General features: G+C 40.0%; 1 protein-coding gene across 1 annotated transcript in view; it reads left to right on the top strand.

Annotated features, from left to right (window-relative positions):
- The window catches only part of Apbb1ip (amyloid beta precursor protein binding family B member 1 interacting protein), a 109,928-nt gene that overhangs the window by 49,431 nt on the left and 45,264 nt on the right, over nt 1–15,233 (top strand). The window contains exons 4-7 of the mRNA XM_047521570.1: nt 372–664; nt 2,623–2,700; nt 9,289–9,448; nt 10,846–10,967. Of these exons, the coding sequence (XP_047377526.1) occupies nt 372–664; nt 2,623–2,700; nt 9,289–9,448; nt 10,846–10,967 (653 nt within the window). The remainder of the gene's footprint in view (nt 1–371; nt 665–2,622; nt 2,701–9,288; nt 9,449–10,845; nt 10,968–15,233) is intronic.

Here is a 15,233-nt window from a genome sequence, read left to right as displayed (position 1 = left end):
GAATTCGTCTTCCATCCATTTCCCTTCCCTACTTTCTGAAACCCTGAGATCTTGCACTACAGAAGAATTCCTCACTACCTAGTCTTCTATTTCTGTGCTTGGATTTGACTTTATAGCTGATGTGTGATGTGTCCCAGTATAAAATACATTTTCTCCTCTTCTTCATGTTAAAAGCTCACATTGCACTCAACAAATGCAGCAATAATCATTTTAGAAATCCCTATACTTGTATGTGTTACTGAATAAAAATATCAACCTTTCTCATTATATCAAAACAGTCAAAAGAATGAGATCACACTTAAAAATATCTACTTTCGGATTTTCCAGGTGCAAATAGTTGTTTTTATTGTTAATGTCATTTTCCCCGTCAGAGTCTTTAAATGCACTGGAAGACCAAGATTTAGATGCCCTGATGGCGGATCTGGTAGCAGACATAAGTGAAGCTGAGCAGAGGACAATCCAGGCACAGAAAGAATCCTCTCAAGAGCATCACCATTCAGCAGCTCTGGAGGCATCAAATTGCAGTGGTGCAACCTCTCTGGATTATAGAGCAAATGTTGCTGCGACCAGTATCAGCCAATATGAGGATGATTTACCACCTCCACCAGCTGATCCCATGTTAGACCTTCCACTGCCTCCACCACCTCCTGAGCCTCTCTCTCAGGTAAGTGTGGGGCCAAAGATGGCAGAACCGTTGACCTCTGCCATCCATCATCTTGGATAATTACATTTCTAAATTTGCATGCTCAAAACTCTGAAGTACTAAAAAAATAAGGATACTGAGTATGTTCATTGCAAAACCAGAGTCCTCCATAAACAAGATGCATGAATACCACAGACTGGGTAATGTATCAAGAACACAGACTTATTTAGCTCACTGTTCTGGAGGCTGGAAGTTCAAGAGCGTGGTGCTGGTATCTGCTTGGCTTCTGGTGAGGGCCTCATGCTGCATCACAACTTGGCAAGACACAGCAAGCATGCCTGACAAAGCTGCTCTTGATAATTCGTTAATCCATGAGTGGATTAATCCATTAATCCATTAATCCATTCATGAGGGCAGACCCCTCATGACCCAACCACCTCTTAAAGGTCCTACCTAGTCCCACCTCTTAATACCTCATAATAGAAATTACATTCCAACATAAGTTTGGGTTGGAACATTTCACACCATAGCAGGTGCGTATAAAGAACACGTTAGGGCCATATTTATGACAGTTTGGTTAAAAGTTATGGCTGTATGCACACACTCCCTGATAATACTCAATTTGGGGGGCAATGTTTTACAAACTTTGTATGAACTCCAGCATTAATTTTTTTTTTTTTAATGTCCCTAGCTCTAGCCCAGGAACAGGGAATAACGGGCACTTGTTACAAATTCCCTGAATTGAACTAAATTTGAATTTTGTTGACATTGGCATCCCTGTTCAGTAAGGCAAAGATAGATTTAAGTATCACTTATAATGTCATCACTGGGGAGGGTGATATAAGCTAATCAGTTCCCGATAGTAATAAATTTCTTAATTTTGAAAATATACAGCTGAAAAGTTCATATTGTCATTGTTTGGGATGTTACCCCAAATTTGTCTCTCACAAAAGTAAAAAGAACACTTTGAAGGATTTTTCTTAGAGTGAGCCACTAAAAACATTTTGGAATAACCCAACTCAATTTCCTATGGCTTCTGTATTTGTGGTATTTGTAAATTTGACCCTTGTGACCCTGGAAGTTATGTCAGTAGACAAATTTTAAATATAAATCAAATATTAAATCATACTCTGTCACACTCATTGCTCCATTGTGTTTACTTAGAAAAACTATTTGACAATTGGTAATCAATACAGAGCAGAGGCTCCTAACATAGTGTCCCTGAAGATTTCAAGGGGGCCAGTGAGTTCCCAAAGTAAATACGAAGTTGAACACACACAGGAAGCTTTAGAGAATTCCTCACTTTCAACGTATTCTTAAAGGGTCTTGGGTCTCAAAATATTTTTAAAAACCACTGATATAAAAAGATATATGTCTACTTTCAAGTAATTAAAATGTAACCAGAAAAACTCATTTCCTCATCATAAATAGATAGGGGAGTCTTAATAACCCTATTCTCACAATACTAACAAGAAAATCAAAGGAATTTAGGCTCATAAAATACTTGACTCTCTTTTCTGTCTGCTCATGTGTGTTTACCAGTGCTTTTCTTCATGGTTTATAAGCTTAAGTTTGTGTCTAGGGCTTAACTTTTGGGGAGTTAAGGGTCTTTTTAAAGAATATAATAGAAACTAAAATTAAATTAAAATGCTAATCCAAGAATATAAATATAATTTCAGAAAGTGCTTAAATTCCTTGAGTTGGATCCATTTATAGATTACTTAGGTTAGTCTCACCAGTTTGTGAGATTTTTGTCATCTAACTATGTGAAGAATGGTTAAGATCATCATTTCATCTTTTATGTTGAAATTCCCAGGGTATGAATGGTGACTGCTTTCTGTATCTTTGGATTGAAATTTTGGGTTATAGTTATTTAAATTCTGAAATCAAGCATGTAAAATTGGACAATGTGTGATCGCACAAGTAAATACTCACTGGTATTATTAACGGACCGTGTTGAATATCTCACCATTTTACAGGAAGAAATAGAAGCCCAAGCCAAGGCTGATAAAATTAAGCTAGCATTGGAAAAACTGAAGGAGGCCAAGGTTAAAAAGGTAAACTATGAAGCACTTTTGCATGGGGGAGGTTAAATTAGTAACAACTTATTATACTTAAAGATAAAAATAAAATTTCAAATGGTATTCTCCAAATAGTTTTTATTTTAAAAAAATTCTAAGAATAAAGGTAAGGGATATAGTTTATCTGATAAATTGGGGACTTGTCTTAATATGAAAGTGGAAACACCTTTGGCTTTGTACATGATCTTTATGTCGGTTTATGCATGATTTTCTCTGTAAGCTGAAGTAGGGGGAGTTGAATTTACCTTTAATAAGAAAGGATAAGGCTCTGGCTTGGCTGCTATACCAGCAGGGATCCTTTCAGCTCTATTTTGAGAAAATTTAAAACAATTCTGTCCATCTAGGGCTCCCTCCCCTGAAGAGCGCTCCTTGGGCTTTGCTTTACTGTCTGCTTATAGCAGGTGGCGCCACCTTCTGGACCTGCCTTAATTGGGTCAGAGGTCAGCTTCAATGGGTCTCACATTTCCACAATTGCTTTGTGCATTTTTTACTTCCCCTGGGGCAGCCTCTAGCCCTGCTGCCTGCCCTAGCTGTCCAAGTCATCTCCCCAAGAACCAAATGTTGTTTTTGCTGGTACTCAGGTTTCCAAGTTGCATAGATTTTGAGTGGCATGTCCCTAATCCTACTTTCCCAATATGTCTGTAATTTTATTGTGCATTTTTTGCAGAACAGAGGTTTTTCAGGAATATGTGCATTGTGTTACAACAGAAACAACTGTACCTAGACTCATTAGAAGCCTAGACCTTATAATAAAATTTGTTAATAACGGTTAATTTGGTAAATTAATGGAAAGATGAAACAGCCTTCATCTTATTTCCAATCCTGAAGCATCTAACATCTCTGAGACTCATTAAGAATGTTTTATTCATAGACAAGTGAATAATCATTTTCAGATAGGGTCTTATGCTTTATATATAAACACCTGTCACCATTCTTTGAATGAAGGTGTTCCATACATATTGATTTGTTCAATAATCCTTGACTATCCCTGGATCCAGACTTTCAAGGTTCATCTAGGAGAGTTTTTTTCCAGATCTGTCTGGTTCCATTTCTTTCAAATATGCATAAACTTCTTTACTATTATTCTCCCCGTTACATATGATTATGTGTTAGTCAGTTTTACCTTAGTGTAATAAATATTTGGGATGATCATCTCCTAAGAATAAAGGTTTGTTTGGGCCCAGAGTTTCAGAGGTTTCAGGGTCACTTGTCCCTTTTCCTTTGGGCTGTGGCAGCCCAGTCCAGCATGGCAGGAGCCCACAGTGGAGAAGGTTATTCATTTCACAATGACTGGGAAGCAAAAAGGAAGAGGAAGGTGCCAGGGTCCCAGTGAACCCATTCAAGGACATAAGCCCACTGACTAATTTCCTCCAACTAGCCCTACCTCTTAAATGCTCTACCACTTTCCAGTGTTGCCATGGGCTGAGGACCAAACCTTCAGCACATGAGCCTTAGGGGAACACTTACCCAAACCACAGCAGATGGAATTCTGTGGTCATCATGGAATTATCGAGCCTTCTCTCAAACCCTGGCTAAATCCCACATCCTCCTCCAACTCAGTCCTGAGACTCAGTGCTGCCCGAGCTCCCCAGGTCTAGTCCCTCTCGCACTGACTTAGAAAACCATTTATACTGTGTCCTCTTTTGTAAAACCTTCAAAATCTCTTTCCCCAACCACATTCTCTCGGCTACTGATTTTGTCGCCAATTTCTTTGCAAAGATAGAAGCCGTCGAAAGAGAAGTTCCACAAGCTCCACCAACCTGTTTCCCGACTCTCATGGATCCCGTTTTCTTTCCTGTGACTAGGGATGAGCTGGCATGCTACTAAGGCCAGCCTCCCCACTTTCACCCTGGCTCCCACTCTCTCCTCTGGCCCTCCTCTACTCCAGAGCCTCCGATGGCTGCCCATCTTGCACAGTGAAGCCAAAGCCTTTACAGTGATCCGTCTGCTGTCATCTCGCTGGTCTCATCTCTCACCCTAGTTCACCCCATTCTAGCTCCCTGTTGTCATGGCTACTCTTCAGTCTCTCTGGGTAAGACCTTGCCTTGGAAACTTTGCACCTGTCAGTTGCCCACCTCTTCTGCAGATTCTAAGTGGGGACCCTGTGTCCCTCCTTTAAGTATTCAGTCACCACCTTAGCAAGGCTGTTCCTATCACTACACATACACTTCCCAGATCCTCCCTATCCTTCCCTATTTTCTCCTCACTGCTTGTGACCATCTGACCTACTGTCTTCTAAGTTCTTGCCTGTGTCCTCTTCCCTCCCGGACAGACGCCCCTCCAGGGAATTTTACCTGTGTCCCTTAGTGATGTATCCCCATCTCTTACAGCAGGTGCCAGGGGTGCAAGAGGTAAACAAGTCAAGTGAGGTCATTACTTGTGTCAAGTTGAATTCTAGCAAGGGAGACGATTGCTACAAGAAAATGAAACAAGAAGTTGCAGGGAGTACCCGAGTTACTCTTTTAGATGGACTTGGGGATGGCGAGGCCTCACTGAGGAGGCAGCTCTTGAGCAAAGTTTTCGGTGGTGAGAAGCAGATGGCTATATGGAAGTGTGGTAGGGGAGCATCCCAAGCAGAGGGACAGGTGGGGAAAGAGGTACAGGTGAGAATGAGCGTGACAACATGGAAAAAATAAAGGACCATGTGGCCACTGCTCAGTGAGCCATTGAGTGAAGGAAGAATTGCAGTTGGAGAGGAGGTGGGAGCCATAGAGTCTCTTAGGCAGGAGAAGTGTGGATCATATCAGAAGCACAATGGGTTTGAGGGTTTTAAAAAGGGGAGGGGCTAGGGTTGTGGCTCAGTGGTAGAGCGCTTGCCTAGCTTGCGTGAGGCACTGGGTTCAATCCTCGGCACCACATATGAATAAATGAATAAAATAAAGGTCTATCAACATCTAAAAAAAATTTAAAAAATAAAATAAGATAAAAATGGGAGTATGAGACTAATATATAGTGTTGGGATCACGCTGGCTGATGCATGGAAAATGAGTTATAGGCACAGGGACGCCAGTGGGGTGTCCTCTCTAACCCGGAACCATACACAGCACAACTTGCCAAATGTCAAGTGGGGATGAGCTGTGCTCGGTCACTGACTTTACCTGTGGAGGGAGAGAGACCAAAGAAAAATAAAGACAGAAGTAGCAATCAGACGATTTCAAACCCCTGGATGACTTATAAATGAGGGCCACGGTGTATATGTTCTCAGTAAGAGAAATGGAAAGAGAAGGCAGGACACGTAGCAGATGCAGTCTGTTTGCTCCAGTTGGCCCTTAGGAGAACAGGAGGACACGGTGCCGATTTCCTGCCATCTATCAGAAAATGAGAGAGCTCGGCCATGTTTCGTTTAGATGAATTGTCACAGTCAATACAGAGCACAATCTGGCTGGATTCAACAAAGAAGATGTAAAACAGAACTCGCTCCAATTCGCAGGAAGGGCAGAAAATTTTTAAAATGATTTCTGTATGTGTTTGATTTCAGAAACTGCAAATATGTTTTTTTAAATCTTGCCCATGGTAAAGAAAATAGCAGACCCTCCTACTTAGGAACTTCGAGGTGCTCACACATTATGTAACCACATTTTTAAAAAATTTTTTGTAGTTATAAATGGACACAATGCCTTTATTTTATATGTTTACTTATATGTATTGCTGAGGATGGAACCCAGGGCCTCACACGTGGGAGACAAGCGCTCTACCACTGAGCCACAACCCCAGCCCTAACATGTTTTTAAAGGATGGAAATCAAGTCCCTCTGAAGTATTTGTCCTCAAGTATTACCTCGGGGGTTCACAACATTTTGAATTATGAATAATGAACATGCTTGTGCTGCAGAGCTTTTTTGACTAGAAAGAGAATCACATTCACTCATTAACTTAATTTATTTGTTTGTTCTAAAGCTCTGAGACACAGGAGAACATTTCCATTTGTAAATCTTATTATAGAAGCAAAAAAAGTATTGTAAATGATTTAGGGCTAGGATATTTTAGTGTCTAACATCTCGCAAATGAAAACACTAAGAAGAAAAATTATAGAAACTATAAAATCTTTACTAGAGTGGATTAGAAAGGTAAAGTTATTTTTCATTCTTGAATCATTTTGCTCCATATGATAGCGAGTAAATATGGAAAGTACTGAACTTAAAACTTACTAAATCACATAACTTTGATGTAGTGTTGGTATAGAGGTACTCTTCAGTTTGCAAATATAATAGAAGCTGTGAAGAATAATACATATAATTTCTTCCTGTTAGAAGTCACCAGCTTTCTCTTGGTTTTCATATTTCTTAAATTCCATAATTATGGATATTCATAAGTATATGTGTATTAAATCGTTTGCAATTTTTGCCAAAAAAAATTTTCTTTCATCATGAAATTATGTGGTTTAGTATTTTTTTTCACTCTATAAAAACAAAGGAACCCAACATGAAGCCAAAAGACAGAAGAGGAGAATACATTAGACACCAGCAGCAGAAGAAAGGTAGAAATTGACATCATGTACATAGGAAGTCATGGGATGGGTCTTTTCTAAAGAAAATATTTCAAATTTGAAATACTTTGGGGTTTTCCATTGTTTGAAAGTGGACAAAAATCTGTTTGTAGGATTTTCCCCCTAAAACATTACCAAACAAACAAACAAAAAAACCTGTTTATTTACATGCAAATACATTTATCTAATAAAAAGTAAAAAGAAAAAAATTTTAAAAAGGGGAAAACACCATGTGTTGGTGTGTCATTCCTACGCAGAATTAAAATGTAGTCCAACCCTGCTTTCTAAGCCTTAACATTCACCAGTCATGTTTCTTAGGACATGTAGCTACTTCACAGCAAGAATTCTCAGCAGAGAGCAGTAAATATGCCTTCCACAGAAAAATAAATTTCAGTAAAGACAGAAGTTTGAGGAATTTCTATTTTTCCATACTACCCTTCATGCCTCATTTCTAAGGTCAGAGGAATTTGTCTTGGACACTTTGGTACTTGAGCCAATCATTTTAAATATTTCAAAAGGAACTTGCACAACTTATGTGTTCCTATAGTAGGTATAATCAGAAAAATGAGAAATTATACTCCATTTATGAATGACTTAGCAAAATGCATAAATGCATTCTATTGTCGTGTATAGCTAATTAAAACAAAGAAAAAATCTTAAAATTAAAATACACACACACACACACACACACACACACACACACACATGTATTTATATATGAAGAGAACAACATTCCAACTGTAGGTTTATGGGCTACAGGTTTTTGAGGGAAATAGGTACCAAACAAGCCTGGAAAAGGGATCTGATTTGATGGGCCCCTGGAGGAGGAAGTACACATTTACCTCTAACTTTGGGTGTGTATGTACTGGGAAGAGGAAACTTTGGGTTAATGCTTCAACTGTGGCCATTGCCTGCTGCTCACCCAGATTTTTAGCACCATACACATCCTTTCGTTGCTGTCAGTACCTGTGCATAGGAATCTATAGGAACTGCTCATTCTGTTCACTAGAATGTTGTTAAGGTTGGATTAGGCGGGAGCGCGACAAGAAGCTGCTCAGAACCTCATCCAAACTTTTGGAGAAGAAGCAATGTTGCCCATTTTGTGGCCTTTCTCTCCTCTCCAGCCCATCAAATCAGAATTTTAATAATGATGAGTCGTACTGGGAAATAACCAGAACCAACATGCAGCAAACACTCTACAAATATGCAGCTATCAAAGAAAATCCAAATCCTAGCTGCTTTTCTTCATGAATTCTGTTACATCCCATCACATCCAAATCATAGCCTCTCTGGGAGATCAGAAGTTTCAAATATTTTGACACCTTGCCAGTGATATTTTGTGTCCTAATTAAAGATAAGTAAATTCTACCCCCACCAAATCTCCAGATTTGATGGCTATCAATTGGGTTGCAAATTCATTCAATAGACTTTTTTTTTGGGGTGCTGGGGATCGAACCCAGGGACTTCTGCTTACAAAGCAAGCACTCTACCAACTGAGCTATCCCCCCAGCCTCAATAGACTTTTTTAATGATATAGAAAGTAAATTAGATCATTTGCCTGTATGCCTCCAGAACAGTTTAGTTTTCGGTCTGCATTCTTTTCCCTTAATCTACCACTGATCACTGATATCCTGTAACAAACTTGGCCTTGCCATGAGGTGTCTTCTGACTCTGGAGTTGCATGAAATGAAACCTATCTCCAGCTAAAGTTATTAAAAAGATGCAGATGTGGCTTTCAAATAAGAAATGCTGCAGACTTCCCGGATGGACCAGGAAAGATGTTGGGAAAGCAAGAAGCCAGCACTTAGTCCTGTCTGTTTGTTCTCCTCTCCCACCAGAATGCAATGTCTCTGAATGTGGGACAAGGGCTTTTTTATGGTCTGTTTTCTATTGTTGTGAGTTGGTTCTTCCACTTATGTATTCCTAGCATATGAGGGGCTGGCAAGTGAGTTCACAATGAGCGAGTTCACAGGACACATTCTTAAGCTGGCAGACAAAAATAACAACGTAGAAACCTTAATCTTCGTGGACTTCTCCGTGTGCTGAAACTTACTGGCTGCTCTGTGTCTTTCTCTTCAGTTAGTGGTCAAGGTGCACATGAATGATAACAGCACAAAGTCACTGATGGTGGATGAGCGACAGCTGGCCCGAGATGTTCTGGATAATCTTTTTGAAAAAACTCATTGTGACTGCAATGTGGACTGGTGTCTTTATGAAACATACCCAGAATTACAAATTGGTAAGTCCCCTCCCTGGCAATGGGGCTGCACTCCAAAAACCTTGTGGGTTTGTTTTATGGGCTCTGGTTTCTTAAGAGTTTGGTTCAAGACTCAAGACCTCCCATATGTCACAGCCCTGATGTGAGTTTAGAGCTTGCCTCTTCATTTCTTCATGGCAAGAAGACTTAGACTGTAGCAGGTGGCTGGACCTGGAGGGTTATAAGCATTACCATCACCATCTTTCTCTTAGGTCCATAAGGGAAAGAATGTGGCAGGGTGATTCCTCTTGCTGCATGCCTAGTGAGCTCAGCAGCTTGTGGGAGAGCCTGGGAATCTGTCAGTCGGTGCCCCTGGAGGTTGCTGCCTTGGTAACTCTGAGGACCTCACATCTGTGCTCATTTCCCTCTCCCTCCCTCCCCGCTTGCCTAATCTCTGACACTTGGTCTAGAGGAACAACCTTAGCCCCAGAGAGGACAGAAAAATGGTAGAAATTGATGAAGTTTCTTTATCAAAAGCAATTTAAGAAATTTTCTGTTACTTCTCATTTTTGTTCGTGTTTTGGTACTGGGGATTCAAACCCAGTGTGCTTAACCACTTCTCCAGCCCGTTTTAATTTTTTTTTTTTTAATTTCCAGAGTCTCGCCAAGTTTCTTAGGGCTTTTTGCTAAGTTGCTGAGGTTGACCTTGAACTTGCAATGCTCCTGCCTAAGCCTCTGGAGCCACTGGCATTACAGGCATGTGCCACCAACCCTGCTTTACTTATCTTTCTTAATAGCACTCACCCTACGTTGCCTCCAGCAGAGATGGGTGGAACCCAAAATTACCTGTTTTAGAAGTTTGGGTGAAATCTTTTTTTTCTGCAAGAAATACTCTATACTTAAACAGTCCTTTGACATTTTCTTCAATTCTATGAGTCAAGAAGATAAATGAAAGCTTTCCTTTATGTTTTAAGTTTGCTTCAGGTATTCATACACATTGTTCTTTTTTTTATAGTTTTAGGGAGCAGTGCTTTAGGGTACACATTGCAAATCTTGCAATTGCATTCAAAGTCTTTAATAATCTTTGCCCTATTGTCCTTTCCAAAAGAAAATGTTTGCCTCCTCTTAGAACTATTTAAAGTTAAAAAAAAAAAAAAAGGCTATCATAATAAAGCATGATGGCTAACCTTTGTCGCTGTATTGTAGATTCTGCCACCTGCAATGAGTTTTTCCTAGTGGAAGATAAGTTGAAAGCCTGTCTCTAAAAGATAAATAAACATAATAGGGGTGTAACAGCATGACATCATGTAAGAATTAAGAATTGTAGAAACCTTGATGAAAACTATGAAGCCCTGGATTCAGTTCAATAATAGCTTATTTCTCAGCTGAAAATCCTGATATCTCAGGTCTAAAAAAGTGCTGTTTTCTTATTTCATCAGAGAGGTTGTTTGAAGACCATGAAAACGTTGTTGAAGTCTTATCAGATTGGACAAGAGACACAGAAAATAAAGTACTATTTTTGAAGAAAGAGGAAAAATATGCTGTATTTAAAAATCCCCAGGTAAGATGCCCGTGTATTGTTAAACCATATACAGCATGAAGGGTTTGGGTTTTTTTTTCCATCTGTGTATGTGTAAGAACCCAGAAACCACTCTGGACACAGGAACTTACTTAAGGGAGTTTATTAAGCAAACAGAGTGTCTCCCTGCAGGGTAAGAGAGAAAATGAGAGGGAAAGAGAGAGAGCACACCCGCAAGAGAGAGTGAAATGGAGGAGAGAGCATGAAAGAGAGGAGGAAAGAGAGAGCAAAATGGCGGGGGAGCTATTCTGAAGCAGTTGAATTCCGCGGGCTAGTGGGACCAATAACGGAGAAGGATACTTGCAGGCTGACTGATGAACCAATAGCGAGCTAGGATGTTCACAGACTGACAAGCTAGGTTGTAAGCTGGGAGGCGGGGAAATGACTGCAGGGTAAAGGGCGGGGGAGCAGCTTTATATTATATTAGTATGGACCCTAGTATTATCTCACAAAATGTCAAATTCCTTTCAAATAAATACAAATTCTATCTTTGGCTGTTGTAAACTAAGAGCCCTTGGAAGAATTTAGAAAAAAAAATCAGTTTGTTTCTTTTCATTCAGAATCCAACACACACCTATCGATGGTTGTCTAACCTTCCTCTTCCGTCAGCATTACTGTTGGGCTCCACTCCTCTTCTATACCTTGATGCACTTTTGGCTACTAATATTTTCCATTTAAAGATCCTGTGGGCAAAGTGGCACATGCCTGTAATCCCAGCGGCTGAGGGTCAGGTCTGAGACAGGAGAATCAGAAGTTCAAAGCCAGCCTCAGCAATTTAGCAAGGCCCTAAGTAACTCAGTGAGACCCTGTCTCTTAATAAAGCATAAGAAAGGGCTGGGGATGTGGTTCAGTGGTTAAGTGCCCCTGAGTTCAATCCTTGGTACCAAAAAAAAAAAAAAAAAAAAAACCAAACAAACAACAAAAACAATTTCATATCTTTGTTGTTCATATGTGTTGTTTATTGATGCTGGGATAACTAAAGGGAACACCTCGAAAATGTACAACTTGAAAATGCTTCCCTTGGGTCATGTGTGCAAGTATGTCATTGAGAAGTCTCGACCTTTTCCCACTGTGGCCTGGAGCAACTGTAATTGTAACCAAAAACTCAGTCCTTATCCCCAATGTCAGTTAATGCCAATTTAGTAACAAGGACATGGTTTTGAGAAAAAGGAAAAAGTTGTTTTATTGCTTTGTTAGCAAAGGAGAAACACAGGGAGAAACACAGAGGCTGCGATTCTGCTGTCAGGGAAAACAGAGGGCTTTTAAAGGAGCTGTTCAAAGGCCCCAACTCAGGTGTGCCTGATGGGGGTTCCCTGATGGAGGGTTAGGATTCCCTTGTTAATTTGGGAGATAGTCACTCCTCTGACACACTTCTCCTTCCTGTTGAGTAAAGTTAACTCAAGGTCATCTTGTTTCCAGTCCCCAGGTTAGGGAGGGGGAGAGGGAGAAGAGGGAAAGGAAAACATGTCCCTTTAAAAAAAATAAGCCTCAGAGCTATATTCAAAAGGTGAAGTGGACCACTGTTACATAATGGCACGAAAGTCTACCTTTTTTTAGGAAAGTCTGAGAATGTTAGAGATGGAAGAGATTCCGGGGTTATCCAGGCACTTTCCTTTTTACAGTAAAATGAACAAGTCCTGTATAACTAGGGGCAGAATTAAGAGACTCCAGAGCGGCTCCCTCATGAGAAAATGCTCTACTGTGCTCTTTTCTGGGGTCTTCTGGAGATGATATGGTGGTCAACTGACAACAAAGCAATTGCTTGTGACAAATATCAAACACTAAAAGTATCAAGTTTTTAGCCTGTAACTACCTTCAATACCAGACTTTCCTGTCTGTATTAATGAGAGCATCATCTAAGCCCCGGTGACAAAGAGACCCCCTTAATCAGTGGCTCAATCAACCCGAAAGCTTATTCCTCACTCACGTTCTGATCCAGACATGAGCAGGTAGAACAGCTCATCCATCCTCCACATGTCACCTCCGTCTCTGGGCCCCGGGCATCTTTTCCACTTCCCATTTTCTAGTCCATAGGAAGAGAAGAGAACCCAGGAAATGCACAACCAGACTTCTACTTACATACATTCCATCTGCCCAAACATAGCTACATGGTGACACTGAGATGCAGAGAAACACAGTTTTGTATGAATAATTATGTAAACAGCAAAAATTGTGGAATTAGATTAGTGACTACCACTTTGGATAACTCTTCCACAAAGCACCTTTAAAATGAGTCCATAAAAATGGCGCCCAGGAGTTGGTGCCGCAGGGCTGTGGTATAGGTCAGGGAAGGAAGGGGAGAATGAGCAGTAGTGGATGTCTGCAACCTGCCAAAGTGTCATGTGAATCAATGCATTTTTCATAATTGTAACTCTATGAAATTGTACAAAGTGAACATACCTGGGTAACTACCACCCACATCAAGACACAGCATTAATGGAGCTCCTCACACCCCTTCACAGTCTTTATTCCCCATTACCAAGGTGACCACTCTTCTGATCTTTATTATCTTAGTTTTCCCCTCTTTGGGGCATTTATATGAAATAGAATCACATAGTCTTTTTTTGTGTTTAACTTTTTCCCACTCAACTTCCATTTCTGTTGTGGCTTAGAGCAGTAGTTCATTCTTTTTCACTCCTGTTTTTTATTCCATTGTGTGACTATACCCATATATATTTATTGATGAACATTTCACTTGTTTGTAGTTTGGGGCTTAAACAAGTAATGCTGGTAGGAATATCTTGTATTGAATGCATAGAGACATTTCTCTTACACACACACATATATATATACATATGTATATATGATTTCTGGATCATAACTTATGCTTATTTAACTTTAGCTGATATTCTGAGCAATTTTTCAAGTGTACCCTGTGATTTGCTCTCCCTTTAACATTGTATGGAAATTCCTGTTGTTCCAGATACTTGGCAGCCCTGGTTTTGCTTTTCTCTCTCTTTCTCTCTCTCTCTCTCTCTTGCTCAATTTGAACCATTCTGTAGGTGTATAGTGGCATCTCCTATGGTTTTTTTTTTTTATTCTTATTAGTTGTCGATGGACTTTAATTTACTTATTTATAAGTGGTGCTGAGGATCAAACCCAGTGCCTCACACATGCTAGGCAAGTGCTGTACTAGCGTTGAGACACAACCCCAGCCCCTCCTATGGTTTTAAAGTTGAATTTTCTCTATGCAAATGACTCAAGTACCTTTTTCAAATGTTTATTGTCCATTTGAATATCCCACTTTTGTGAAGTGTCTCTTCAAGTCGTTTGCCAGCCTCTCACCTTGGGTTAAGTAGCAACAAATACCCTGAGAGGGAAACATGGCTCTCAGAAGGTCTAGACACCTCTTTGTGGCTCCTTTCTCTCTTCAATCTTGACCCTTTGAGTCTTTGATTGCCTCCACAGCTCTCACACTGATTTTTTGTTCTGTTTTGTTTTTGCGGTGCTGAGGATCGAACCCAGGGCCTTGTGCTTGTGAGCTAAGCACTCTACCAACTGAGCTATCTCCCCAGCCCATACACTGATGTTTTTAATCCAGCTTGTCTAGCTGTTTTTTTTGTGGAAGTTTGGTCTACTGCAAGCTATTGTATCATAGGAGGAAACAGGAATCCTCCTAATGAATTCTTTTGAATAATGATATGTTCTTAAAAATTAAGTAACTGGATTCGCCTAATCTGCAATCCAATTTAAAGACCAAAATTGAAGTGGAGGCATTTTTTAAAAAGTCAGTATTTTTTTTCAGTATTTGGCTGAATTCTGACTTCTGATCAGTGCCCTGCATAGATAGTGGTTTTGGTATGCTGACCCCAGAGTGAGAGAAGTACACTGTGCTGGTTCCCATACTGATGTCGCAGCCCCTAAAAAGGGAGGCTTTGTGATTTTGAAATACCTAAAATCCCCTTGTGAAAGTTCTATGCTGAGACCCTTTGATGGTTTTTAACATAAGTCTTTTTTTATGCTAGATTTCTGCTAAAAGAGTAAGCCCCAGAAAAGGGTATTTCCAGAGGAAGATTTTAACATAAATACAACCAGAAAGTTCTTTCATTGAAGTGCCTTAGATTTTTCTCCTCAAGCTATGTCTCAAGCAGTTAACTTAAAAGTCCAAATAATCCTGTATTTCATTTAGGCTTTTCTAGATGTAATGGCCAACATTGGCATGAAATGATGAATCCTGAAATTGGAAGAGCATAACAGGGAGCTTCTACTCAAAAGTCAGGACTATGTCATTGAGGATTCAGGCTTTAT

The sequence above is a fragment of the Sciurus carolinensis genome, chromosome 12 (assembly GCF_902686445.1).
Source record: "Sciurus carolinensis chromosome 12, mSciCar1.2, whole genome shotgun sequence".
Lineage (NCBI taxonomy): Eukaryota > Metazoa > Chordata > Mammalia > Rodentia > Sciuridae > Sciurus > Sciurus carolinensis.
The sequence above is the reverse complement of the archived record's forward strand: the minus strand, read 5'-3'. Positions and strand labels throughout refer to the sequence as shown.